At 43.7% G+C, this 27,210-nt stretch overlaps 1 protein-coding gene across 4 annotated transcripts in view; it reads left to right on the plus strand.

The window, feature by feature from the left end:
- The window catches only part of Med13l (mediator complex subunit 13L), a 224,371-nt gene that overhangs the window by 162,505 nt on the left and 34,656 nt on the right, over positions 1-27,210 (plus strand). For all 4 annotated transcript variants that reach the window (XM_038345043.1, XM_038345044.1, XM_038345045.1 and 1 more), the window contains 9 exons: positions 9,100-9,245; positions 11,931-12,125; positions 12,378-12,566; positions 15,540-15,705; positions 18,104-18,208; positions 21,220-21,951; positions 22,837-23,062; positions 23,917-24,022; positions 24,335-24,459. In XM_038345043.1, coding sequence (XP_038200971.1) covers positions 9,100-9,245; positions 11,931-12,125; positions 12,378-12,566; positions 15,540-15,705; positions 18,104-18,208; positions 21,220-21,951; positions 22,837-23,062; positions 23,917-24,022; positions 24,335-24,459 — 1,990 coding nt within the window. The remainder of the gene's footprint in view (positions 1-9,099; positions 9,246-11,930; positions 12,126-12,377; positions 12,567-15,539; positions 15,706-18,103; positions 18,209-21,219; positions 21,952-22,836; positions 23,063-23,916; positions 24,023-24,334; positions 24,460-27,210) is intronic.

A 27,210-nucleotide genomic window follows, 5' to 3' on the forward strand; every position in this document is an offset into this window, starting at 1 on the left:
TCCTACCATCTATATCCTCCTTTTTATCTTTTCAAAACAAGAACCTTGAATCTAATTTCCTTTGTTTAGCTTTTTTTCCTGACCATTATCCATAACAACTTGTAACTAACACTAAACAAAGGCAAACATAATCCATTTTGGGGGCAATGTGGATGTAGCTTTCTAGGCTGATTGGGGGCACTGATAACCTTATGGGGACCCAAAGGAAATTTAAGATTATGGTCAAGTCCTGACTGGAATATTCTGTGAGGCTGAATCATCTCAGCTAGCAGTCTTGAAGCTGTTCATGGTGTAGAACTCAGAGGAAACTGCAGTGGAGGTGCTCTGAAACATAGGATCATCTGGGCCATCTCAGATGATCCAATAGGAATTGGAGATTTTTTTCAGGGGGTCTTTTTTTTTTTTTAACCTTATTTTTCTTAACCAAGAATGAGTCCACAGCCTCTCACTTCCTGTAGAAACAAAAGGAAAACACCTCCAAAATAACATAACCTTTGACCTAAATTTTGAAGTCAAGGCATTTTCAAAATATATGGGTTGAATTAATCCATATAATCATATGTCTTTTAGCAGCTGTTGCTCTTTCCTCAGCAAACAATTCAAAGACAACACAATGACATGCAGTATCCAGATTCTGTGTATATTTTCCATCTTTACATGAAAGCTAAGCAGCTGGGAGCTCTAGTTTTTCTAGTTTTTCTCCTGAACCCTAGTGTCTAGGCTTGTGTCTAGCCTGTGATGGTGGCTAAAAAGCTTCAGGCAAACAGCTTTTTCTTTTTTCTTAAATTAATGCTCCAAAAGTTGGGCGCCAAATGAAGCACGATTAATAAAACTCAGAGACAGATGTTTGGGTTCAACCTGAAGGTCAGAAAAACAGAACAGTTAGCCCCCCCTTTTTGGCTAGGTTTGGGTTCCAGTTAATAGAGCTGTAATAAATTCCACTACACACAGACACACAGAGACACCACACACACACACACACACACACACACACACACACACACACACACAGAGGCTTCCATTAAGTAATATAAAGTCGTAATTAAACGGGAGTTCTTCTGGATCCTTCCGTCATCGTTTTCATGCTTCCTTTCATTCTCAGTGTGCCTAAAGTGGCGGATACATAATCTGAGGCTGAAGTAGAGAAGAGGTCATAGAAGCAGAAGGAACAGAGGGACAGTGAGGCTGGTGGGAGGGCAGTGTAGAGAAACTCCCTGCTAGGGAAGCAGAGGTCTCCATGTAGCTGATTCTTGTTAGGGTTTCTTTTGTGTGGCACTTGGCTGTGGGGTGGCTTCCTGCTTGCTGTTGTACACCTGAGCGATGACAGCATATGCAGCTCCCATCTGCTTTGACTTTCTTGGCAGGTCACTTCTGCTGCTTGCTGGGTGTGCAAATCTAGGCAGATGTCAGAGGTCTAAATTCTGCCTTGACTGCCACTTAGACTCCCAATGGGTATCAGAACCTGTCACAATGGTTGGGTCTTTTTGAAAAAACATAAGCACACATTTTATGATTTTAAAATAGACTATAAAATCGGTCTTGTAACTTAGCATACAGTTTAGCAGTGGGGTGCCATGCAGGTCGGCAGCCAGACCTGCAAAGCCTTATCTGTTGGTCCTTAATAATGCATAAGGCGTTGGGGTTGAGTGAGGTGCAGTAAAGAGTCTCTCTCCTATCCGTTCTCATAGTGCCCCCAAAACTTCTGAGAGTCTCTGCTTTGTCTGTGGGCAGGGGTGAGTGTGTGTGGGGAAAGGGGGAATCTAAGCTTGTGCATTTGTTTATTCTTTAGACAGGCTGCCATTTTGAAGCTTTAAATGACCTGGAACTCACTGTATAGACCAAACTGGCCTCACACTCATAGAGAGCCACCTGTCTCTACTTCCTGAGTACTGAAATTAAATAACTGGTGTTATCCACCAGGCCTGTAAGCATGACTGTGAATCACCTATGACAAATACCACTTTAATCTGGATGTTCTCCCACTGAGTGTTTAGAGATTGTGGACAGGTTAATCTGGTCTAGTGGTAACCTCAGGAGAAATGCAAATTCAGAACTTTGATAAGCTTGTTTGGATTCAGAGTGCTGACATCTGTTGCCAAGCACACAGCACTGACAAGAGCAGATCTTGTACCCTTTTTGCGGTCTTTTTTTTTTTAATTTTTTATTATTATTTTTATTTAAAATTTTCCATCTCCTCCCCTCCTCCTCACCCCTCCCCTCCACCCATACCCCCCCAAAATCACACGAGCCTGGGGTTCGAACTCGGGACCTCGCTCACATCAGCGCCGGGCGCTTAACTGGCTGAGCTATCGCCTAGCTTCCTTTTTGCGGTTTTAAAAACAGTCTTATATTGCTTTGCTCATCTAGGTTAGCCTCAAACTCTTGCAACCTTTGAACCAAAGTCAGTGGAGTTATAGCCCTGTTAAGTGAGGTCCCGAGGAGGAAAATTCGTCCTTTAGGCCAGGATGGCACTGCCCTGGCTTTGACCCCATGTGTGCTGCTCTGGTGCCATCCAGGAGCTCTGCGGTCTCAGAGAACTAGTGTGTCACCCAAGGGGCAGTTTATTGCTACGAAGTAGCTTAGCACTAAGGATAGGATGCCCATATGTGTGTGCACCTATGTGCCCATGTTATTGTGTGTGTGTGTTAATTAACAATGTTCAGTGTGACCTCACTGCATTTGAACAGTGTACTTGGTAACTTTGTAGTGGAGTGATTCTTCATTGAACTCTGATGGTAATTTAGTAGTTAAAGTTCTGCATTATCTCTCATAACAAAAACATTTGCAGTTGAGGCCTCTGAGGTGATTCAATAGTGGATGTTCTCACTGCCAAGCCTGCATATCTGAGTTTGAGCCCAGGACCTACTTGGGAGAGAGAGCTGGCTCCTGCTTGTTGTTCTTCCGTGTGTACGGTAATGTTCCTGCAGGCACACACACATAAATGCAGTTAATTCTGAAATTTAAGAAAAATAAATATGCAGACTGGCATTTTTCATTGCTTTGTAGTGATATTTAATTCATTATAGAAAGAGGTAAGAAATACTAAGACCATCTCAGACTTCTGTGGGATAATGTGCCCAGTTACTGCACTCTGATGAAGGCTGAGGCCCTGCCAGCAGGCAAGAAACACTAGAAGCAAAGGAAGCCACATTTCTCAGGGAAACCATAAAACATCATTGAGGGCCTTTAGACTGGGGCAAGAGGCTTAGTTAATGACAACTCAGAAAATTCCAAAATGATAAATTGATGATATAGAAAGCATTTAGATAAAATGTTCTGCATGAATTCTGCATTGTGAATCTGTTAGCAAACACTTTACACCTTGGAAAGAATAGGAGCTTATTAATATTCATAATGCATTTTAAAAGCACATGTAATAGCTGCATTCTGAAATCTTAATGCGAGGATGCTAAAATTTTTTAAAAGAGTAAAATGATGCTGAGTGTGGCTCTTTCCTCCTTTGCGCGTGTGACTGTTCCCAGATGCCCCACTTGGAAAGCTGGCCAGTCCCTCGTGCTTTGTAAGTAAACAGTCTTTAAAGGTGCCTTTTTGGATTTAAAAAAATAAATAAATAAACCACTTTAGTAGGAAATCTTTAAAAACAGGGTAAGCTTCACTCTTACACCACACTGTACTCAAGCAGCATGGTTTGTATTGTGTTGTGTTTTGTTTTTAAAAGATAGCGTCTCACTAAGTAACTCAGGCTAGTCTGAAACTCATCCGAAACCCAAGCTGACCTCAACGTACCGTGCCCCCCACGCTTAGTAAACTTTGCATTTTTTGTTTTATTTGTTGTATGCATTTGTTTGCACCTGTGGAGGTCAGAGGACAGCAGCTTCCTTTCCTCACTGAGCTGATTCCCAGCTGTGTGCCTTCCACTCTTCCCTCCTGCTGTAGCCTCAGGTGTTACACACTCTGCTTCTGAGCAGCCTGTTCTGTAATCGTACGAGCTCAAGTAAAGACCTGGTCCTCAGACACAAGAGAAGGCTGACGAGGGCTTTTCTTACCAGTTATAGAATATTGTGTAGTCTATCACTGAATTAAACTCAGACCTGAACTCTAAAACTAGAACTGGGTGTGGTAGCACAAGCCTGTAGTCCCAACGATTCTGGAAGCTACAGCAGGAAGATTGCAAGTTCAAAAGCCAGCCTGGGGTAAAAAGCACTGGATGTAGTCTCTGAAGAGCATGTGCATAGCATTCTACAGCCCCGAGCTTCACCCCTGGCACCACACACCCAAACTGTGCTCACACAAGGAAAGAGCTGATTTCCTCCCACCCGTAGAATCCCATCTCTCCTAGCAGGGCCGTTCGTCCAGGAATTCCACCCTTCAGCTTATTTCCTTCGTAGAGCTCACTGAGTTGCAAATGCTTACCTTAGTCTCACACCCTGTCATCCTGTAAGCTTCTTGCAGGGAAGAGCCATGCTTCATGTCCCCATCACCAGACAGTGAGTGTCCACAGCACTTAGCACTTTGACTGGATGTCTGTGTTCTGGTTCATATGAGGACTCCCTGGAAGAACAGCTGGTGCAGCGGTGAATATGTGTGAAGAGGAAAGTCAGTTATGGGGACGGGGTGGGGCATATGTGATCGACAATTATTACAAACCTTGTTTCCTATTAAAGCATTTTACCAAAATTTTGTATATTTTTTAACCCCAGAACCCTAGATGTTTCTTGTTGTTTTAGAAAAGTGGTAGAAAATTTTAGAACAAAGGCAAACATTTAAAAAAAATTACAAACATAATTAAATATTTATTTATTTTCTGCTCACATCAAGCCCATCTAAAGTGCAGCCCATGACAAGTGTAACCTGGCTCAAAACTCAGATGGATGGGACATCTCAAAATGGAAGCCCTCTGGCTGGGACACACACAAAAGTACTGGGCCATATTCGGCCTGTATTACATCGCTTTAAATGGAAAAAAAAATGAATAGAAGGGCCGATGTTTCTTCTACCAAAAGAGCAGCAGAAGTAAACCCAGGTGTGGTGCAGTGCGGTACCAGCAGTGAGTGTGCAGCCCAGAAGTGTGCAGTGGTCCTGAGGCCAGAGAGCAGCTGGGTGGAGATGTGCCAGGGGGTCCTTTCCCCCTCATGTTGGGAAGGAGGGGGCCTGCCTGCTGAGCTAGTGAGCGCCTGAGTGGATGGGTTTACTGACACCACTCCCTCTGTATTTACATACCTGTGCACTGGTCCCTCTGAGACACGTGTACTTCTCCCTCTGAAGACAGGTGAACATGTTATTGAAAACACTGATATCTAGGGACATAGCACAGTGTGTTGATGGGTGAGGGCTTTATAGGCCACACTGCCAGTTTTACCCAGGAATCCTTTGAAACCAACTGTTTTGATGGCTTCTTTGTAACTTGTAATAAAGAGAAGCACAGAGGGAGCAGAACTGGGAAGCATGCAGCAGCCTTCTGAGTCTGGCTGTATGCGAGGAGTTTAGCTCTCACTTTGAAAACAGTTCAATAAATTGTCTCAATAGCATCAAGGCACTTAAAATGACATTTTATGAAAAAATTCCAGGGGTTACAAGTGAGTGTAAGACCACACCAACTTATTCTTTGGCTGCTGGGATGGTCCCTCAGGTCAGAATTGGAGACATGGCTCCAGAGTTACTCTTGCTGTTCTTGGGTTTGGTTCCAAGCACCCACATGGAGGCTCACAACTCCAGCTCCAGGGATTCAGTGCTTTCTTCTGGCCTCCTCAGACTCATGCGCCATATCCATGGTGTGCATAAACCTCATGTAGGCAAGCACACATTAAATAAATACACGAGAGTGTCCAACCCTAAAATACTTCCGTATAACATCATGTACATCTAGTTGTATTGGTACAGTCCTAATGTTTTCACTGTTGAATTACAGTGGTGTATTACATCTGGTGTATTATGTATGTAATATACCAGATGGTAGGGATCCAGCCATGTTTGCATGAGCTAGCTAGTGGGAACAACACTGACTTCCAATGCTGATTACAGCTCTGCTCCCCGGGTTGTATTGAGTGCCCGAGAGAAGTACAGAGCCTGCTGAGGCTGTGCGTCTTTGGAGAGGAGGGGGAGTAGGCAACAGCACACTAGTGAGTTAGGACCTGGGGCTAACTGATGAGATGACACAGACTTTTATCAGTGTGGCCTTTCCTGCCATTTTAGCAATGCCATGACCAAATCATCAGAATGTTGTATCGGGGTCACTAGAACCAAATGAAGTGTCATGGATAGTGATCATTTATTAACTGGAGCTAGAGGTTGATCGATCTTACCTCAGTTGCTTTCTGTGTGACATGTGGTCAGTATCCACAGATATAAAAGATACTATGACTCTCCTTTCACTTCCTTCATGGCTAGGCTTTAAAAGTGTGTTGTCCCACAGAAATGTTATGCCCGTGGGAGCAAACTGTGTGCTTGTATTTTCCCCGCCTTCCACTTGGTAGAAGCAATTATTTTGAACCTCTCGCACTGGAGTGTGCCTGGGATAGTCTGATCATTTAAGTGGTGGCAGAATGGAGCCTTTGAAGGCAGCAGTCTGCACCTACCATAGCTTCGCAGAAGGCAAGCGTCCTCAGAGATGCAGTAAGCCACCATCACTGCTGGATGCCATTCCCCCTCCCACAAACTTGTCTTTCTTTATACTTTTCTTGCCTGATTTTAATTATCTATTTAAAGAAGACATTTTGTTTTTAAGGTAATCAATGGTAAAAATAAGCGATTCAGCTCTTTTTTTGTTCATGCTTCAATCTTTGTGGGGTGTATGCGATAGCCAGATGAGTACTGGACAGTCACCTAACATTCATCTTTTTGGTCAACTAACTTTTTAAAAATAAATACATCTTAGCCAATAAGAAGTTAGAAGGAAAAAAACAAATACATCGGCTCTGCTATTTTGCACACACTAATCTTTTTGTTGAGTCAAGTGTTTTTGCCTTCTTAAAAATGTCTCCTTTTTGGCGCTTCCCACGGTAATTCTGTGTGCGGTTTACAAGCTCTCCTCTGCTCTCCCGCATCTGCGCCCTCTTTCACTCTCACGCGCTTGCCTTTGCTCCGCTTCCGAAGGGCTTTGTTCACCGCCTCTTTCCTGGAGTGTCTGCGCCAGTGTTGTGACTGTACTTCTGTGTGTTTGTGTCTGCCACTGCTTTTGTTCTGTGCTTCTGTTCTTGTTTCTTCTCGGGTAGAGACCCCCACCCACCAGCCCCTTCAGCTCTTTGCAAAAGCTTTGCACTTACTAGCTGATAGCGGCCACATTCATTCCGTGCACAGTTGATAGTAGAGCTGTGTCCAACACTCCCGACTCCCGGCAGTTTCTCATAAACCATGGTCCACCGAGGGTAGTGGCTGTGCATGGGATTAGTCAGCCCAACAAGATAGCCAGTTCACAGTCAGTAAAACTGTGTTTTGGCTCTGTGGTATGCTAGATATAGTTCATGTTTGTGATTATCATTTTTGCAAAGGGCAGCCCATTTTTAAAATTTTTTTTTGTCTGTATAGATTTATGTATGCTCTTTTTTGTGAACTTGAAATTTAGGTGTATGCTTATCAATAAGCCTTTAAGTTTTGTAAAAAAAAAAAAAAACTCTTCTCAAATAAACCACACTTTTGCAGTGTTACGCTGACCATCTACTTCCAAGACCAAATGTATCCCATTGACAAAGCTTCACATTCTTAGTAAAGCACAAAACACTGCTACTTTGTATGAACATGATCATCAGACACGAACATGTGTGCTTCCCCTTGTGGTAATGATGTGCTTATTTCTGTAAAAGCATTATAATTTTATATCAGAAATAAGATTTCAGGGTGGTTTTTTTTTTTTTTTTGAGGCGTTCTTTGACTATTCCCTGTAATATTTTGAAGGCATTGTGAACAGGAGCCGCTCTCCAGAAGTGACTGCATTAGTGGCATTATGCTGGTTCGCAGGCGGATGTTCTCCGGAGCACTTTGAGGAAGGAGGGTGTGTTACTGCTGGCTCGGGCCAGATTTAACAGCATGAAAAGAAAATGCCACTATCATAATTTTTCCCTCCATGACACTTCATTTTTAAAAGTCAATTTTTTGCTCATTGCATGTGAAATTGGAGAAGTGAATTGTTTCAGCAGAATTCCATGACCTGAGATAAATTATAAGTGAGACATACTGGCACACACCTATGGTCCCACCTACTTGGGAGGCTGAGGTAGTAGGATTTTAAGTTCAAGGCCAGTTTGAGGAGTATAGCAGGACTTTATGTGAATAAGTAAGTACACAAAGAAACAATTTAAATTGTAAAAGTAGATTATATTTTTTACCCTTATGTCCAGTAGAGACTGCGTGTGCTCCCAAGTCATGGTATAAGTGCAGATCACTCCATTATTGCTTTGTTCTGAAGTGGTCTCCACTGCTTAGCCCAGGCTGACCCCAGAACTTGGTTAGATCTTTCTGCCTCCGACTCCCATGTGTGCTTGAACAACAGGCATATGCCAGCCTATTACTACTTTTTAAGCCAGTCACTTTACCTATAGTAATGCTTTAAGCTGTAAATATGACACTTTTATTATATTGTACTCCAAATAAGCAAAAACATTTTGTTGTTTCTAAAATGGATAAAATCTTAAATCCTTTGCTTTTTTATCTTGTTCATAATCCACTTTTCAAATTAATTTTAAAAATTTAGTTTCCTCCCAGCATATGGAAGGCAGAGGCAGGCAGATCTCTGTGAGTTCAAGGCCAGCGTGGTCTACAGAGTGAATTCTAGAACAGCTAGGACTGTTTCATAGAGAAACCCTACCTCAACAGAACAAAACAAACAACAACAAAAATCCCGTTTCCTCCTTTATGGACCAAACAGGGCTTTGAGCTGTGCAGGAGGCCCTGTGGGTTCTCCTGTCTCCAGTTGACAAGGGAGCTTCCTGTGCTAATAGGGCACATTCTGCAGAGCACCTGCAAGTGTTAGGAACAGCACCTGTTTGTATCACGGCAGCACCATCAACTGGAGGCTGCTGTTTCTCCCCAGCAGATGCCAGTCAGCTTGGCTGGGTGGCCAGGAGGGTAGAGCTGCATCCAGGTGCTGTCCAGCACTGCTTCCTGCCAAACAAAAAAATGAGTCTCTGGTTCTTTTTCTTTCAGTGAGCATTTGTCCTGTGCTTTTACGTTCTTTCTTCATGGAGAAAGTAACGTGTGCACAAGCGTGGAGATTGCTCAACATCAGCCCATCTATTTGATCAGCGAGGAGCATTTACACATGGCCCAGTCTTCACCTGCACCATTTCAAGGTGAGTCAGAGGCCATGGGTTTGCTCTTTACCCTTGCCCAGTGGGGTGTTATCGGCTGTAGGGGAGGGTGGGGTGTACTAGGAGGGGGATTGAACATGTGGTTTAACATGATCAGTTAATGACAAAGAAAAGACCCACTCCCATGTCTCAGGTAAGCACATACATGACATGGACGTAGTAAAGCTGAAACTCTCTTCAGAACAAAGATTGACAAGCATTGACGGCCACGATCCCCAGGCTCTGGGCACACCAGCCAAAGGGCTGTCTTTGTGTCTGTTGTTCTGTGGTGAAATAACTGAAGAAGATGGCTGCTTGCCAGTGACGACTAACTTTGCAGATTCTATACTAGTTTATAGTTTCTGCAATGATGATAACATCAGTATTATTTCCTTTTCATTACACACTGTGGGTGGGTGTCTGGTTACAGTTTGACTGCAAACTGGGATCGTCATCATTTATTATTATCATTCACTGTCTTGCTATCCAAAAATAACTTCATTATGTCCTTTTGAGTCCACTAGCATTCTAAATCTGTATCTTAGAAATTCAGAATTTTTCTATGGATATTAGTTTTTAAATGTTAAAAACTATGAGAGGACTCGTTCTAATTTTTCATTTCTAGACATGTCTGACTGAAAAAAATAGGGCATGCAGAATGTAATTGCCCCCATTCTGATTTATTAAAGAAATAATAAAGATAGTTTATTTTAAGTAGAGAAGGTATGTCTACCTTAAATGGAGAGAGAGCTTGAATTCTTTTACCTGGTTCTGAGTTTTACCCAGAGGTACCCCTGCCACTGTCCATCATCATCTACATTTCAGTAAACCAGCAAACTGCATACAGTTGGGTGGTCATGACACAGACCTTTAACCCCAGCACTCAGGGGACAGAGACAAGAAGTTCTCTGAGTTCCTGGACAGCCAGGGCTACTCAGAGAGACCCTGTCTCAGAAAACCAAGGGAATGGGAGGGGACTGTAAAATTTATATAAAATTTGAAACAACCCAATTCTCAAAACACACATGAAATATTACATAGTATGGCCTGTTGCAGATCTCCAGATTTATTTAAATACTGTGTTTATTTGAAAATGTGGAGGACCACCTGACCTCATCTTCGATAATATTACTCAGAATTAAGGAATTTGTGATGATATCATGGTCACAACAGAAGAGAAGTAATTTTCTAACCTTGGAAATTAGGAAAGGTGATGTTAGGAATTTTGGTCCCCAGAGACCGGGTGTTTTGAGTAAGCGACCTCTCTTCCCTCATGTGACATATCGTCTCACTGCTTTAAAAATGGTTGGTTCAGTAATATGGGCAATGAAAAAAAACATGAATAGAGAAATTTAAAACAATTTTTAAAACTGACCCACTTAAAGGACACCCCAAGCCCGGTGTGATGGCACATTCCAGAAATCCCAATTTTTGGAGGATGGATGGAGGAGGATGAGGAATTTCAGGTCAAGCTCAGCTCCTTATTGAATTGTCTAACTTTGGCTATGTGAGATTTGTCTCAGAAATCAAGGGGTGGGAGTAGAAAATGGGTTGGTTAGTAAAGCTCTTGCTACACAAACATCAGGACCTGAGTTTGATTTCCAGCATTGGTGGTTAAGAGCTGGGCGTGATGGACCTATATCCTCAGTGCTGGGTACCGAGTCCTGGCCAGCAGCCAGTCTAGCCAGACCTGTGGGCTTCATATGCATTGAGAGCCTTTGTCTCTCACAACAATGATGGAGATGCAGTGAGGTAGCTCAGTGGGTAAGGCACCTTTTGGTATGCACCCTGAGTTAATCTCTGGAACCCATGCAATAAAGGAGAGAACAGGCTCTTTTGTCTTCCGACCTCCATGTTTAGGCAAACAAATTAATTTAAAAGACAGAGCTGTGGAGAGAAAGACCTCTGACATTGAACTCTGATCTCCAGGCTCCTGGGCACACACAATCACACACGAGGTTGCACATGTACTTGCAGTGCATACACAGTGCCAAAGGGGAGGGGTATGCTCCCCACTATTTGAATTTTCTGAGTCCCCTGGAAAAGATTATTTGGGAGACTGTTCACAGGGCCACGGAGTAAGTGCCATGGTGACTGCTGTTTGGCTTTTACTCCACCAAAATGACATGGGCTTCAAAGACTGACAGGAAACAGAACTATTATCAGCTCCATACTGGAGACTTACTCCATGACTTGAGAGTGCTCATCACGACACCTTGAATAGTCACACTGAACACACAAGTAAGCTCTGTACCTGAAGACCTGCTGTTAGGAGCTTTATTGTTGGTGTGTTCTCACAGTCTCTACTTCCCTGTTATTCTTTCATTATGACATACATAGTGGGTTTCAGGATCTCTGTCAGTTTCAAGGGCCAGACAGACCTAGATACCCATGCCAAATGTGGTGTTCATGTTGAACAGCCATTATTGAGTAGAGAGGCATGGATTTTAACGAGCAGGTGGTTTGTATAGTGTATGTTGATAGGATTGGAAGTGTAATGCTATCCCTACGTGATTTCCTTCAAAATGGATATAAGTAAAATACACATAAGTAATTCTAAAATAAACTTTGAAAACATACTGTGAATGACTTTAGACTTCATGCATAGAGCATGAAATAGGGCTCTGTTTTAACCTAAAATGACCAAATATGTACGGAGTATTTGTAATAATTATTTCTCCTTTCCAGTACTGGTGAGTCCTTACGGCTTAAATGGCACGCTAACAGGGCATGCATACAAGATGTCAGACCCAGCCACCCGCAAACTGATTGAGGAATGGCAGTACTTCTACCCGATGGTGCTGAGGAAGAAGGAGGAGTCACGAGAGGAAGCCGAGCTGGGATATGATGATGACTTCCCTGTAGCAGTTGAAGTCATTGTTGGTAAGAAAGCATTTGCCTGAAGAACTTCATGCTAGCTCCATTGTTAAAGGGATGGCTACTCAGCTAGATTCTTCAGCTTGTCCACATCTGTGCCTGTGCTCCATGTGCTGTCATGGTGACTCTGGGACACGTGTTCAGGCAGGTGTGCTCGTAGCGGTACTTAATTTTCCTATTGAGCTGCTTCACTGTAGCAGTAGACTTGGGTGTGCAGACAGCTTTGTAAGACCTGCTCCTTGCTGTCTTTCCTCACAGGTGGTGTCCGGATGGTCTACCCTTCAGCTTTTGTGTTGATCTCTCAAAATGACATCCCGGTTCCTCAGAGTGCTGCCAGTGTCGGGGGCCACGTCACAGTCGCACAGCAGGGACTTGGTGGTGGGAAAGATCCCAGCAACTGTGGGTTGCCTCTGACGCCTCCCACCTCTCCAGAGCAGGTGGTTATAGGTGAGTGCAGTCGAGCACGCTCCTGTGAAGACCGGCTAGACTTTCAGCAGCATGGCAGAATTGCTGGCAGAACTGGTGGAGATGGGAGAGAATCAGAATATACGGGTCTGAGATTTGTGCGCGTGCCGTCTTAGTCTTTGTTCTAAGAACAGTGTTCTGTACATGGACTTCCTCAGCACGCTTAGTCCACGTTTCTATACCCGGACAGGAAACTATGTGCAGGTTGCCTTTTTTCTGTTTGTTTTAAACAAATGGCAAATACTGTATTAGCTTAGTTTGTGTCATGGTGACCAAACAGCTGAGAGGAGCACTTAGGGGAGAGATTTGTCTGGCTTCCTGTTCCACAGGGTCAGCCCACTGTTGCTGGGCTGCATACACTTGGAGAGAGTTTTAATGGTGGTGGGGAGACATGGGAGGCAGTTCTTTGCTTCTTGTTGGATAAAAAGTAATAGAACATAGAGCAAGTGACCAGGGCAAAATTGGAGTCCCAAGGACATGTCCTCAGTGTTCCACTTCCTCCAGCCAGGTTCCACCTCCTACCTTTCATCCCTGCCTGTGATGCCTCACTGCTATGTGAACTTGGAGAGATTAGTTCTTTGATTTAGTCAGAGCTACTGGTCTCTGGACCTTTTTGGTCCCCTCCTAGTCCAGTCAAGCTGACAGAGTTAGCCATCACAAGGACTGGACCAGGAATGATTGGAACCTTTTTCCAGCTGACAGTAGCTACCCAAGACAAATATGCAATGATTATGACACAGTTAGGATAGCATGAATAGGAGGCTCTGCATAGGTGCTTTGTCCTGTCGTGGTCTGCTCTCTAATGCAGACACTTGGCAGTTCACACACTCATTCCTGGGAAACAGAGATTGCTTGAGTTGAGAACAGTTTTGTCTACTCTGTTGAGTGGCAGAGTTTCTGTATTAATACTCTTGGCTATAGTGAGCTTGTTTTAGTTGGTAATCTGCCAGCACTTGTGTTATGCGTTCTACATAACTCAGAGACAGCTTACAACATACAGGCAGATGTACATAGACTAAATACGAGTGTTTCATGCGCAGTACTCACAAATCAGTACCTCCTTGTGTGAGACTGCCCACAGGACTCCTAGAGTAGAGCATTTGCCTGACCCGACCAGTTATTATAACTACCCTGGAAAAGGAAATACGTCATTATATTTTGTAGTGATCCTCATAGTGATGCTATATTGATATAAAGACCCTATCTGTCAGTATTTTGACTAGTTTAAATTTTACTTAAAAATTTATATCCTTAACAATTGGATTACTTTACATTTTTATCAGTTTGATTTTTTTTTTTATCAGTTTGTTTCCAGATACTCAGTGAAATTTATGTTACTTTAACGTCAGCCTTGGCCTCCAGTCACTTCAGAGTACTCTGGAGTCGACAGCCAAAAGTAGCTTTAGCTCTGTCCATGCTGCTCTAGTCCTTGGGGAAATGCTCTCCCACTGTTTCTCACTGTCTCAGAGAATCTACACTAAAGGGTCTAGTAGCTTTGTAGTGCAGTGAACTAGTCCAAATGTCCCATGACACAGTACTGTGCTACGGTTTGGCATTGTCACTTGGCCACTCCCTTAGAGAGAGGGTAGCCTTGCTCCTGACTGCCAAAAGCTCTTCTGATAGGTCAGCTGGGACTGGCGGGCTGGCTGGCTAGTGTTGCTGAGATCACCATATCCTTCTGGACAACTCTTTCTCCTTGCCTCTTTTAGAGGCCTAGAAAACCAGAGACAACAACTTTGAGTCCCATGGAGAACGCTCAACCCTGCCTCTCACAGCATTGCCATGGGATGTTGAGGGAGTCTTGTTATCTGCCTTAATGATTGCTTTGTCTAGTTCTTACAGACAGACACACTCAAGAGCCAGTTAGAAAATGAAATGAATTATTTTATACAGTAAACCCAGTCTGAAAATTTAAAAAAGCAGCAGCAGAAGATAATACTGAAGAATCAGGACTCCTGACTCCTGTACTGGGCTCATCTACAGTTTTAGTACTTTGGGGGAAAGAAGGCTTCAGCTGTGTAAAGTATAGGTATTGCTGGTTTTGTTGATCTCAGGTGGATAAGCCTAAATATCCCATAGAGCAAAAGCAATGATAAAATTGTCATGGACAATATTTATATCATAAAGGAAACTTCAGTATTTTCAAGATAGCAGGGCAGATTTTCCAGAGTCTGTACACAGACTGTTTTTAACTTTTATTTTGTTGAGGACAGAGCCCACAGTACATTTATTAAATCAACTAAGAGAAGGCCATTGAGCCTGTAGACTGATCTTGTCTGAAATGCTAACCAGTGCCATCGCTGTGGGTGTAGCCAGAAGGCTGGGCCATCCATCAACAGGGTGGAGGGGCTAACTTTAGAGAAGCCAGTGAGTGTCCTGTTGTGGTGTTCTCCCTCACCCCCTGCCCATGAACAGCCAGTGCTAAACGTGGGTAGCTAAACGTGGGAGTAAGGCAAGCAGTTCTGTACAAGAAACCGTGTGCTAATAAGTTCTTTCTTTTTCTTGGGTGCTGTGTGTCTTTATTACACAGCTGGATGAGCATGGAGCTGCCTGTGCTGCTGTCTACCCCAAAATGTACTGATTGCATTTAGTTTCTGAACTCAGGACAGTAATGCATGTTTGCGTTTTTAATTTTACAATTATGACCCCTTCCTTACAAGTTAAATTGCATCTAAAACATGGGGTAAGATGTTGCTATGTGACATATTCATGTTTATCAGGTCTGCTGCGTTAGAGAGAACACAGCAAATCACACAGACCTGGGCAAGTTGGTGTTAGTTGGTTAGTGGTGTGTGTATATAGGGTGCGGATTTCCCCATCACTACAGGTAGTATAATTGCCAGGGGTAGTAGACGAAGCTTCACAAATGTGAGCTTTGGCAGTTGAAATATGCAGCAGTCTGTGTACCACGTGCATCTGTGGCAAACCTGATGTTCTGATGTGCTTGTTTTCTAGGTGAGAGTGGAGGCGTGCAGAGTGCTGCCAGTCACCTCGGTTCCCAAGATGGGGGAATGATAACTATGCACAGTCCAAAGAGATCGAGGAAGATCCCTCCTAAACTCCACAATCATATGGTCCATCGAGTCTGGAAGGAATGCATCCTCAACAGAGCCCAGTCTAAGTATGTGTGCATTACAGCTAATGACTTCTCTTTGACTGCAGGGTCAAGAGGACAAGTCAGGCACGTGTACGGCTGTCTGTCCAAACCTGAAGGTCTTCAAATTGTTATTTTTATGATTTAAACTCAATGGAATATGATATAAAACACAAATGGTTTTTAAAAAGTCATTTCTTTATCTGATATGATTATTGTGGAAAATTCTCATGTTCTTGAACATCTGAAGATTGGCATGGTGTTGATGTGATATTTGCCGGCAGGGACAGCTCAGAGATTTAGCCTGTCAGAACGGCAATCAGGGTCTGGCTTTCTTTGTGTGCTGCTTTTTGAATGATTCCCAGTTATAAAGGGAAACAAACTTCGTGGGCGGTAGTTGTCAGTGTTGGCCTTCTTTTTACCTCCAGTGCGCATCTGGGGTTGCTTTGAGAACCCTGTGTTCCTTCTTCCAGCTCTTCTTCGTCTCCATTCCCTCCTGCCTGCTTTAACATGTTACACTTGTGTGTATGTATACGTATAATATGTGTGTATGTATATATAGAAAGATTACCTGTATTTTATGTGTATGGTCTTTTGTCTGCATATACATTTTTCCACCACTTGCATGCCTAGTGCCTACAGAAGTTAGAAGATGTTGGATCCCCTGGAACTGGAGTTGTGGAGTTTTGTGAACTGTCATATCAGTGCTGGGAATGAAAAACCCTGGGCCCTCTCCAAGAGCAGCTAGTGTTCTCAATCACTTTGCCAACCATCTCTCTAGCCCCATTTATTTATTTGTTTGTTTGTTTATTTTGGTTTTTCAAGACAGGGTTTCTCTGTAGTTTTGGAGCCTGTCCTGGAACTAGCTCTTGTAGTCCAGGCTGGCCTCGAACTCACAGAGATCCGCCTACCTCTGCCTCCCGAGTGCTGGGATTAAAGGCATGCACCACCACCGCCCCCCTTTTCATTATTATTATTATCTATTCTTAAGAAGTAGTGCCAGCTGTGTGGTGGTGGTACATGTCTTTAATCCCAGCATTTGGGAGGCGGAGGCAGGTGGATCTCTGAGTTTGAGGCCAGCCTGCTTTACAAAGGAAGTTCCAGATCAGCCAGGGCTACACAGGGAAATCTTGTCTTGAAAAACAAGCAAATGTACAAAAAACAGAAGCAGTGCCTGTGGAGGCCACAGAGGTGTGGATCCCCAGAACATGGAGTCATAAACAGTTTTGAGCTGCCAGACTTGTGTGCTGGGAACCAAAATCAGGACCTTTGGGACAGAGCAAACACTCTTAAGCGCTGAGCTACCTCTCCGGCCTGTCGAATGGATGCTCTTGTTGATGACTAATAACTGCGCATCTGGAAGTGCTGTAGGTGCTCTGAAGAGAGTGCTCTTCAGAGTTCTGTGTTCAGGTTAATTCCTGTTTTTTGGACCAAGCTTTTTAGCAAATGGATGCTAAATATTTACTTTTGAACAAAATGATCCCAGAATAGGCTATTGAAGATGTGCTAGACAAACTCTAAAATAATTGTATAAAATCATAGTCTAGAACTTGAAGACTATCCCCAATCATTTAGAAATGATCTTTTCTTCATATTAGTTGGGGCAGATATTTTTACTTTTATCTTCAGTACCTACATAATTTTCTAGTTATCATTTCTTTCTCATTATCTTCCTTTTGTACTCAAAACTAGCCTCAGACCTCTGTTCTAACAGACCATGGCCCTCTCTTCCTAGCAGAGTAGGGAGGTAGGAAAGGCAGTGTCTTGGAAGTTCCTGTAGAGCCACCCAGTGAGTCTGCGGCATCAGCTACTAGGAGACAAGTCCTCAAGCACTGCCTGCTGTCTTGCTTCATGGCTTAGTACTAATGATATGTGGGTGTGGGGGTAGCTTTGATTTCTGCTTTTAATTTGTGTTAAAAGTGCTAGAATATTGCCTTTAGATGCTATTAAATAATGTAAGCGTTTTAAGAGTGATTTAACAACACAATCAGAGTATATATAATTTATGGATGTTGTCAAACAGTAATTTAAAACATTCTTTTATAATTTAGGTGACTATATATTGTGTGTTGGGGGATGGGGTGGGCAAGTGTACATGTGAGTGTATAGTACTAAAGCCAGGCCTTGCTCATGCCAGGTAGAAGTGACTTTCTAAAAGAAAATGATACTGGGTGTTGTTCCATTGCTGTAAATACTGTCCATGCTAAATGTAAGGCGATCTTATAAGAAGGGGCATTTTGAACCCTACTTCTGTGTGTGTAGCAGACAGGTCATTTACCTCTTTAGTTGCTCTGAACTAATTTAACAGCAGGATCCATTACTATATAAAATATACTCACGCCTTAAGAGAACAAAAAGACCCTTTTCTCTATAGGGGAATAAGTTATCTCATATTTGTACTTAATCACATTTTCACCCTTTCTAGGAGGAGCCAGGTGTCAACTCCCACTCGGGAAGAAGAGCCTGCTCACAGTCCTGCTGCTTGGGATTTTGTGGACCCAACCCAAAGAGTCAGCTGTTCTTGTTCAAGGTGGGTGTGGACAGGCAAGCAGCCACCACAGAGAGCCTGATTCACGCTGTTGGCCAGCCACAGGCCACACAGACCACTGCATCTCAGTCTTAATTTGCCTTGAACTTCATCCAGTAGGAAGAGTCTGGTTTGATGTGCACATGATAACACTGCTGTCAGGGTTCGGTGTTGGAGAACAGATTGGCCAACGTCAACAGAACCTCTCAGATCCTTTCTGTTGGTCATTCTTGTCATCACTAGAGGTGCTGAAAGCTGAAGTTAGTTTAGTCATGGTGTCTTAGTTGCTTGTCTGTGGAGTGTTTGGACTTTTGTCCCTTGACTTACCAATCATTGTGTGGCAATTCAGGGTTTCACTGCCATGGATTTTTTTGGTATGGGTTTTAAAATTTTAAGAAGAAAAAGACTTCATCTCCCATTCAGCTGATGGTTAGAATCGGCCTTGCATTTTCACTCCTGTTTCCAGAGTTTCTGCAGCATAGGTTTTTCATGTGGCTCTCATGAGCCTTCTAGAAACATCTGGAGACTGTCTGTTCAAAAAGTGACCATTTTTCAGTTCAGGGCTTTTACTGGGGTGTTAGTGAATTGACTTGGGGAAGAGAGTGCAAACCCTTTCCATCAACTCTATAGAGTAACACTGGCCCCTGTTCCTGTCTCCCTGGCCCCTGTGCTCTTACCAAGTGTTGCCTCTTCTTTCAGCCCAGTTACACTCGAGGTTGACTGCTGGGAAGAAGGTTTGTCCTCTCTGAGTACATGCTGCTCTCCTCCTGCCGTGGGGCAGGTGCAGTTTGCTGTAACTGAATATATGAATATATTTTACTTTTGACTCTTGGCTATTGGGAATGGGGGGTCATACCTTTAGCAAGTATGAGGGGTAAAAACTATGGCAAGTTTAACTTGGACTTTTTTTCTGATTTTTTTTCTATGGTCTAAATTTTCAGTTAAAGCTTTCTTTTACTGATTAGTGCAAAAGAAAACCAGCTACCATATATTATTGTGGGTGCATTCCTAGTATATTTAAGTAAATAAATAATGTTTTGCTTTGTATGCTCTGGGTTGCCACACTAGTTCTTAGCCAAACGCTTTTCCCAAGGCTTTTCCTAGCAGCCACTGTGCTGCCTCCCACATGCTACCTACCCAGCCTTCTCAGCCCTGTGCTCTAGCTTTCCTTATTGGGAGCCTTTGAGAAACATCCTCTTGTCAGGATGTAGCTTCCAATAGAGCACTTCCCTGACTTTTACATACATGACCTTGAGTCTAAGCCCCAGCCCACCCGGAAAGGAAAGAAATACTTTACAGCATCTTGTTCCCCCAGACCTGCTCACTGCTGGTGTTTCCCCCACAGACCCGCCCACTGCTGGTGTTTCCCCCACAGACCTGCCCACTGCTGTGGTGTTTTCCCTGGTCACCTGGTGATTTTTTTCTGAATCTGGGCTATCACAATTACTTCCTATGAGATGTCTGAGCAGCCTTTCATTGCACCCACCGATGTTCCTGCACTATGTTACTCTGCCTTAAGTTTTCTCCTCACATGGTGGCCCCTCCCCAAGGCTGTTCTCCACATGTCTCATACTAGGCTCCTTGGTACTTGAGGCTTTGGCAAATGCTCTCGGTGCAGGACACATTCCTGCTTTTAAACATTGTGTGGCTGGGTCATTTGATGGAGCTGGAAGAGCCGGCTTCACAAAGCTTACATGCGTTACAACAAATCCTCTGTCTGAAGAGTCTGCATAAAAGTCCTGCAGAAGACAAGTGCAGCTCACCCTCCTGGGGAAAGTCCAGGTCTGTGTAGGAAGGGCTAGAAATGAGCCCTGGAAGACAGTGAGACCTCTGATGAGCTGCTTACTGCTTACTGTGCCCTTGTTGCGAAGAACACACCTCTCCTCTACTTTCCTTGATAGCCTTTCCCAAGTCAGGGATTCTTGCTTGTTAGTTTTAAAGATTTAGTTTTTTAGGGTAGTGAAGAGTTTGACCAGAGTGTTTGCAGATTATCTGCTGTAGGATCACAAACCCTGTGGAGTGGTCCACTCCTCTCACTATTTAACAGCTAAATGGAGCGGGGCGGCCATTCTGTTGTCCCACTAAACCATCCCATTATGCCACACAAATCCACTTTATTGCCCACAAGGGTATCATTTAGTTCAATGCAGCAGTAATTTAATGCCACCCAAGTGGCCTCAGAGTCACCGCTGCACCGCAGGAGCACTTGCAGTCTTCCCTCGAAGTGACTTGCAGAGGCGCTGGCTGAGCATAGTGAAGTTGGCATCATTTACTGGTCCGACGAAGCTGCTCCTCAGGCTGGTGGTTGGCAAGAAGCATGGGCACATGTGGCATTTTTGCTGAGATGGGATGGGTATGCAGAAGTAACATTCTTGCTGATATGAGGTGGAGCTTAGGTGTATTTGCTGTCTTCTGATTCCCAGTCATTGACCTCCTTCACAAGTGCCTGACATTCACAGTTGTCTCACATTTCTTCCCCTGTATATCAGGGGCAAGGCTATTAATCTATTGGCCCATCGAGTGAGCTTGTTTGTCTGACTTCATACTTTGGAGTACAGAACACAGTTGTTTTATTCCCAGTTTACAGCATTACAAGTCATTTCAGCCATTTTTATTACAGGTAGAGTTTTGAGAACTAAAAATCGAATTTTGGGTTTTTTGCCTTTTCTGGTCATTTAATCTTGTAGTCTTCAGATTCCGTGTGAGTAGGTTATCTGAAGCTCTTGTATAATTAGTAAGATTAGGGATTAGCAGGATATTAATTTATATTTCTCATTAAGTCCACTTTTTATCTGCTTGACCTTATATGTGACTGGTTCTTGGCTTCCTATCAGATACTTGTATTTTTAGTGATTATAAGCGTAGTTGGATTGTGGAGCCCTTTCAGACGTGCCTGTCATCCAGCATATGCCTAGAAAGATAGACCCTTATTAGAGATGCTTCTTTTGTGATGTCACAGCCTTGCGTTATCTGTGTCAGAGTATGCGTTGACTTCACTTTAACTCTCCTTGTAGGCATAAACTTTTAAAGCGATGTACAGTAGGACCCAGCCGACCTCCCGCAGTATCTCAGCCAGGCTTCAGTGCAGGACCCCCATCATCTTCCTCCTTACCACCTCCTGCTTCTTCTAAGCACAAAACAGCAGAAAGACAAGAAAAAGGAGACAAGTTGCAAAAGAGACCCTTGGTGCCCTTTCACCACAGGCCCTCTGTGGCTGAGGAGTTGTGCATGGAGCAGGATGCGCCTGGACAGAAGCTAGGCCTGGCAGGGATAGATGCCTCCTTAGAGGTGTCAAGCAGTCGGAAGTATGATAAGCAAATGGCCGTGCCTTCCAGAAATTCAAGCAAGCAAATGAATCTGAATCCTATGGATTCACCTCACTCCCCCATCTCCCCGCTGCCGCCCACACTCAGCCCTCAGCCAAGAGGTCAGGAAGCAGAGAGTTTGGACCCACCTTCTGTCCCTGTGAATCCAGCCCTCTATGGAAATGGGCTAGACCTTCAGCAGCTGTCCACGCTGGATGACAGAACTGTCCTCGTAGGCCAAAGACTGCCTCTGATGGCAGAGGTCAGTGAGACAGCCTTATATAGTGGGATTAGGCCATCCTACACGGAGTCATCAGATAAATGGTGGCAGAGTTTTCGTCTCCCGTCCAGTGAGGATGCTGAGTTCCGGCCTCCAGAACTCCAGGGGGAAAGATTTGACACCAAACTGGACGTGAACCCAGAGAGCACTGCACTGCAAAGGTAAGGTGGCCTAGGTGGAACCCTGGGCATCCATGCTCTGCTTTCCCTTTGCTAAGCTTTCACTGACTTGTAGACTCTGCACATGGGGAGTGTCTCAGAATCCAAACCCGTGTTCTTCATGATACTTAGCAATATGGTGGTGTTTAAATACATGGCATATAAAGGTTTTGCTGTGGCATTTTAGGACATACATTGTGTATTCATTTACTTGAGGGCTACTATTTGTTAATCAAGAATGTAGCTTACTGCACACTCAGCTCTGTGTGGTAGGAGTGCTCTTAGTGTCCTTGAGCACCTATCGTTCTCAGCTCTTGGTGTAGGTGACCTCACAGGAGTGTCCCTGCAGCCGTATCTCTGCTGACTGAGGAGCTGGAGCTGTGCACTTGGAATCTGACCCAGGATTGTGTGCTGATGACCTGTGTTTTCTGTAGAATCTGGTTTTGGAGACAGCGTGGACTAACAAAGCTGCATTAGTTCTGTCTAACTGCTTAAGAGCTCGAAAAACAAAAACCTGGTACTAGAGATTTATTAGGTTTTTTTTCAAATGTTCAGTTTAAATTTTCTTATAAATCATAAATACTGGACTGGCAAGACGACTTAGCAGGCGAACAGGCTGAGAACCAGGCCTGGCCTCCGAGGCTTTCTCTTTTCCGTGAAGTGCTTATGTTCACTGGCCTGAGGGCTGTGCTGCGTGCACTTCAGTACTGCCCAAGCCTGACAACCTGATCCCCAGAAAGGAAAGCACTGACTCTCTGACCTTCACCTGGTACATGTGCATGCCCACATACAAAATAAATAACGGAAAATTTAAAAACTGTAATACTGCTTTGAAAAAGCATAATTTTATCTTATCTTACTTAAATTGTCATTTATTTTCCCTTTTAGACTCTTAGCACAACCTAACAAGCGCTTCAAAATCTGGCAGGACGAGCAGCCTCAGGTGCAGCCCCTCCCCTTCCTCGACCCGTCCCCTCTCTCACAGCAGCCTGGAGACACTTTGGGAGAAGTCAATGACCCATATACCTTTGAGGATGGCGACATAAAATACATCTTCACAGCAAATAAGAAATGCAAGCAGGGAACGGAGAAGGACTCCCTAAAAAAGAACAAGGTACCATTTACTACAGAGGAAGTCCAGCAGGCTGTGGGTTTTGGTGTCAGTGTGTGTGGGAGTCTCCTGAGGTAGAATGTGAGGTGGTCCTGCCTGGTTGCTGTCATGGCTCACCTTTGTTCCAGAGTCGGCCAAGCAGAAAGAAGCTGCATATTTTTTAGGCTGTAGCTTGTACTGTGCACGCCTCCCCTCATATGCTAATTATTGTTGGCCTGTGCTCCCTGCTTATTTCTTTTAAAATATTTTCCAAAATATGTAAAATGTAAAGCAAAAACTCTTGAGTGCAGTGTCTCTTTTTATGAAGTGCATATGTTCACTGTGCAAGAGCTGTGCCTGTGTGTTCTCTGGATCCATGTTAGTACTGCCATAGACTGTCAGCCTGAGCTGGTCTGCTTCCATTGCCATGGTAGTGAGGACTGGGTGTGCCTGCCAGCTTTAGCCATTAAGGAGGTATTCTGGAGAGAGTAGGGAGGTTTGACAGTTAGTTAAAGAGGCCAGTAGAGTCAAGGGGACAATGTACAGGATCTATGTGTATCCAGAGGCTTGCTCTGTCATTTAACATTGGTACAATTACTTAAGACAACACTTGATAGCACGGCAGGTCTGTGATCAAATGCCACCAGAACCACTGAGTCACTGAGATCACCTTGAGGGTCGGAGAGAAGTGAGGGTTCTTGACTCTGTGCAGTGCAGAGCAAGGACATGCCTTTGATTCCCTTTGGTTGCATAGGCCATGGTTTCTCACACTGCTCATAACAGGTTCCATTCGACGCGCTAATTCTTTTTGTTCTCCCTCATATCCCACACTTTGGGTTGCTGTTCATGTGTTTTGTTTGGCTGAATTTATTACACAGTCAGAGGATGGATTTGGTACCAAGGATGTCACTACACCAGGTCATTCCACGCCGGTGCCTGATGGGAAAAATGCCATGTCTATTTTCAGTTCTGCTACTAAAACAGGTGTGTACATTGTTATTTGACTCACTTGGATTGTTGCTAAAGTAAAATGCAAAGGAGATTCTTCTCAATTTAAAATTATATTTTTATTGCTATAGCAGTAATTTGATCTCAACTTTTATATTTTTCATGGATTGTTTTTTAGTTTTTTTCAAAGCTGATAAGCATATTTGGAAATAATTGTGTCTAAATTTATGCAGGTCATAGGAAGGGAATTCCCAGCAGACCTTGTTGACCGAGGTCCAGTCCATGTCCGTTCTTCTCCTCCCCAGCTGAGGAGCCTGCTCACCCTGTGTCCTTGCCTCTTTCCCTCAGATGTCCGGCAGGACAATGCTGCTGGCAGAGCTGGCTCCGGGAGCCTTACACAGGTGACAGATTTGGCACCTTCCCTGCACGACTTAGACAACATCTTTGATAACTCTGATGACGATGAGCTTGGGGTGAGTCTGCTGTGGCTGCATGTGGGAGACCTGCTGTGTGGTAGCTGGGCCAGCGTTTCAGGATTTCCTTGTAGTTTGCCTCACCGGACTCAGGACTCTCACTGTAGGCAGTGGTTCTCAACTTTCCTAACATGAAGACCCTTTCCTGCAGTTCTTCATGTTATGGTAACCCCAACCATAAAATTATTGTCATTGCTACTTCATACTTGTTGATTGTGTGGTGGTTATGAAAGATCGTGTAAATATCTGATGTGCGACCCTGTAAGAAGGGTGTTTGCCCCCAACGGGGTTGCTACCCACAGCGTGAGAACCACTGTTTTAGATGCTAAATAAGCTTCAGAAAGGCTCCCGTACTTTGAACCTTTTGAATACTGCTTTTGTTTGTTTCACATCATTATTCTTACAATTGTAAATAATAAAATCTTTCACATTTAGGGCTGGAGAGATGGCTCAGAGGTTAAGAGCATTGCCTGCTCTTCCAAAGGTCCTGAGTTCAATTCCCAGCAACCACATGGTGGCTCACAACCATCTGTAATGGGGTCTGGTGCCCTCTTCTGGCCTGCAGGCATACACACAGACAGAATATTGTATACATAATAAATAAATAAATAAATAAATAAATAAATAAATAAATAAATATTTTTTAAAAAACTTTCATATTTTAACAAATCATCCTGAATGTTAAGGGACCATAGAAATGTGTATATTTCTTTAGATGAGGTTTTTACATAATGCACATAACTTTTCTCCATCTGATAACGGAGCAGCTGGTGTGGTTGTGGGAGCTGCACAAATGTGTGCTGTGTGCTGTTCAGAGTTGGGGGGATGGCAAGTAGTGTAGGCACATGATGACAGTGATGGGCAAGAGTTAGTATTCTTCGGGAATTGCCTGAGCTAAGGGTCAGGAAGTGCATGTGCTTGCCCTCTTCATCTTTGTGTGCTTGGGCACATACCAGCACCTGTTATTTCTCGGGAAGCTAGAGCTGAATAAAGCACACTCGCTTTTCACAGATTTTTTTTTATTATTTATTTAATGTAGTCTCCTTCTCCATCCATTTTACATAATCTTGAAAATAATTTGATAATCAGTTCTTTTGTGACAGGTAACTGAAGCAATTATCAAATTTGCATGCTTGATTAAATTGCTAGCTTTATAGTGAAAACACAAACTTCAGGTAAAACAGCCTGTAAATATATGTACTGCTATGAGTTAAGCTACAGACCAGGATCTAAGGATGCTGAACATTGAAGTGCAGAGGAGGCAGGGCAGTTTAAATTACAGCTCCAGGTTAAGTAGGGATCAGATTTCTAACTCTACACTCATACATAGCTAATTAACAGATCTTATGCCCTGTTGAGCTACTTATGCCTACGTGAGGACGAGAACATAATGGCCTTGGAGAATGGGTTTGACTTGAGAGGGAAAGACTGTGGTCATTGAGCTACTGTGGAATGAGCCTGATTGGACAGCAGAGAGAAGCAGCTAAGCACTGAGGCCTGCTAGTCAGTTCCTTGCCAGTCCTCAGATAGGGATGGAGTCCAGAGATCTCTCAGCCTTCCCTTCTGGACTCTGTTGAGTGTGGAACTGGTGAAAGCATTGCATTTTTAAATCAGTCTGAAGACAGGAAAACAAAAGTCCTGTTTGTTATTTTGTTATATTGGAACTGGAGTCTTAATTCAAATAGTTGATATCTGAAAGAAAAGGGCAGGGCAGTGTACCAAACCATAGAAAAAATGATACATTTCCTTGCCATTGATCTGGGCCTTGGAGAGTCCCCTTTGGATTTGCCTGTCCGGAAGGCGAACACAAGCCAGGCTGGGGTAGAGGGGCGTGAGGACCATGGCAGTGGTGACCATGAGAGTAAAGCATTGAAGGGAAATGAATGAAGTCAGCCAAGGAGAAGGAGCAGGAAGGACAGGTCAGGGAACAGCGGGTGCTGTGGAGGGCTCGTCCTGCTAATGGGGCGGTTGTAGTGCCGGAGCTCTCTGCTCTGGACATGTTATACTCTGCTCCCGTACAAGTTCTAGTTTCCTGCTGGGCTTAATGAAGAAACGGTTCTTTGGGGAAGATATTTTAAGCAATTTTAAACACAAAGGAGACTGAACATTTTCAATCATGTTTTTATTTCTTTGAAAGAAGAGTTTCCTTTTTGATTTTAACTCTAGCGTTAGTTTGATATAACTAGTTTACCTAGTGAGTAGAGGTGGACAGCTGCTGGCTGGAATGTGTTTGGATTTTATTCTACATTCAATTGTGTTGTTAAGTAAGTGTAAGTAAAAGGCATTCTGTATGTAAGATCTGTTTTTACTTTATTTTATTGGGTGTACTTATTTTGTGACCAGCCCATTTGAGTTCTTAAAGATGCTATTTCCTAGTAAGAAAGTCACCTTGTTCTCAATAACTGAACAGTTGTCTGTGCAGTTAGAGATTCTTGGATGGAGCTGCCTTTGGGATAATGGAGGTTATCTGTTAAATGGGGATGGCAGATCAAAAACGATAGCTTTGGGGAGCAGGGACCAGTATTTTAGCTGCCAGCCCCATAGCTAGTCACTGTTGGATACTGTTGGCCAGCTACTATATTGGCAAAGGTGCACTGGTACCCACCTTAAGCTGCATCGCTGAGGGCCTGTGCAGTCCGCTCACCTGGTCCCAGCAAACAAACTCAATTGTTCTCACTTTCTGAGGAGCTTAAGTTGTGTTCCTGGCTTTGCTGCCTGCAGGTATTCTAGGAGCTGTGTGAGGATGTACTG

Source organism: Arvicola amphibius, chromosome 10 (genome assembly GCF_903992535.2).
Source record: "Arvicola amphibius chromosome 10, mArvAmp1.2, whole genome shotgun sequence".
In the NCBI taxonomy this organism is placed as follows: Eukaryota; Metazoa; Chordata; class Mammalia; order Rodentia; family Cricetidae; genus Arvicola; species Arvicola amphibius.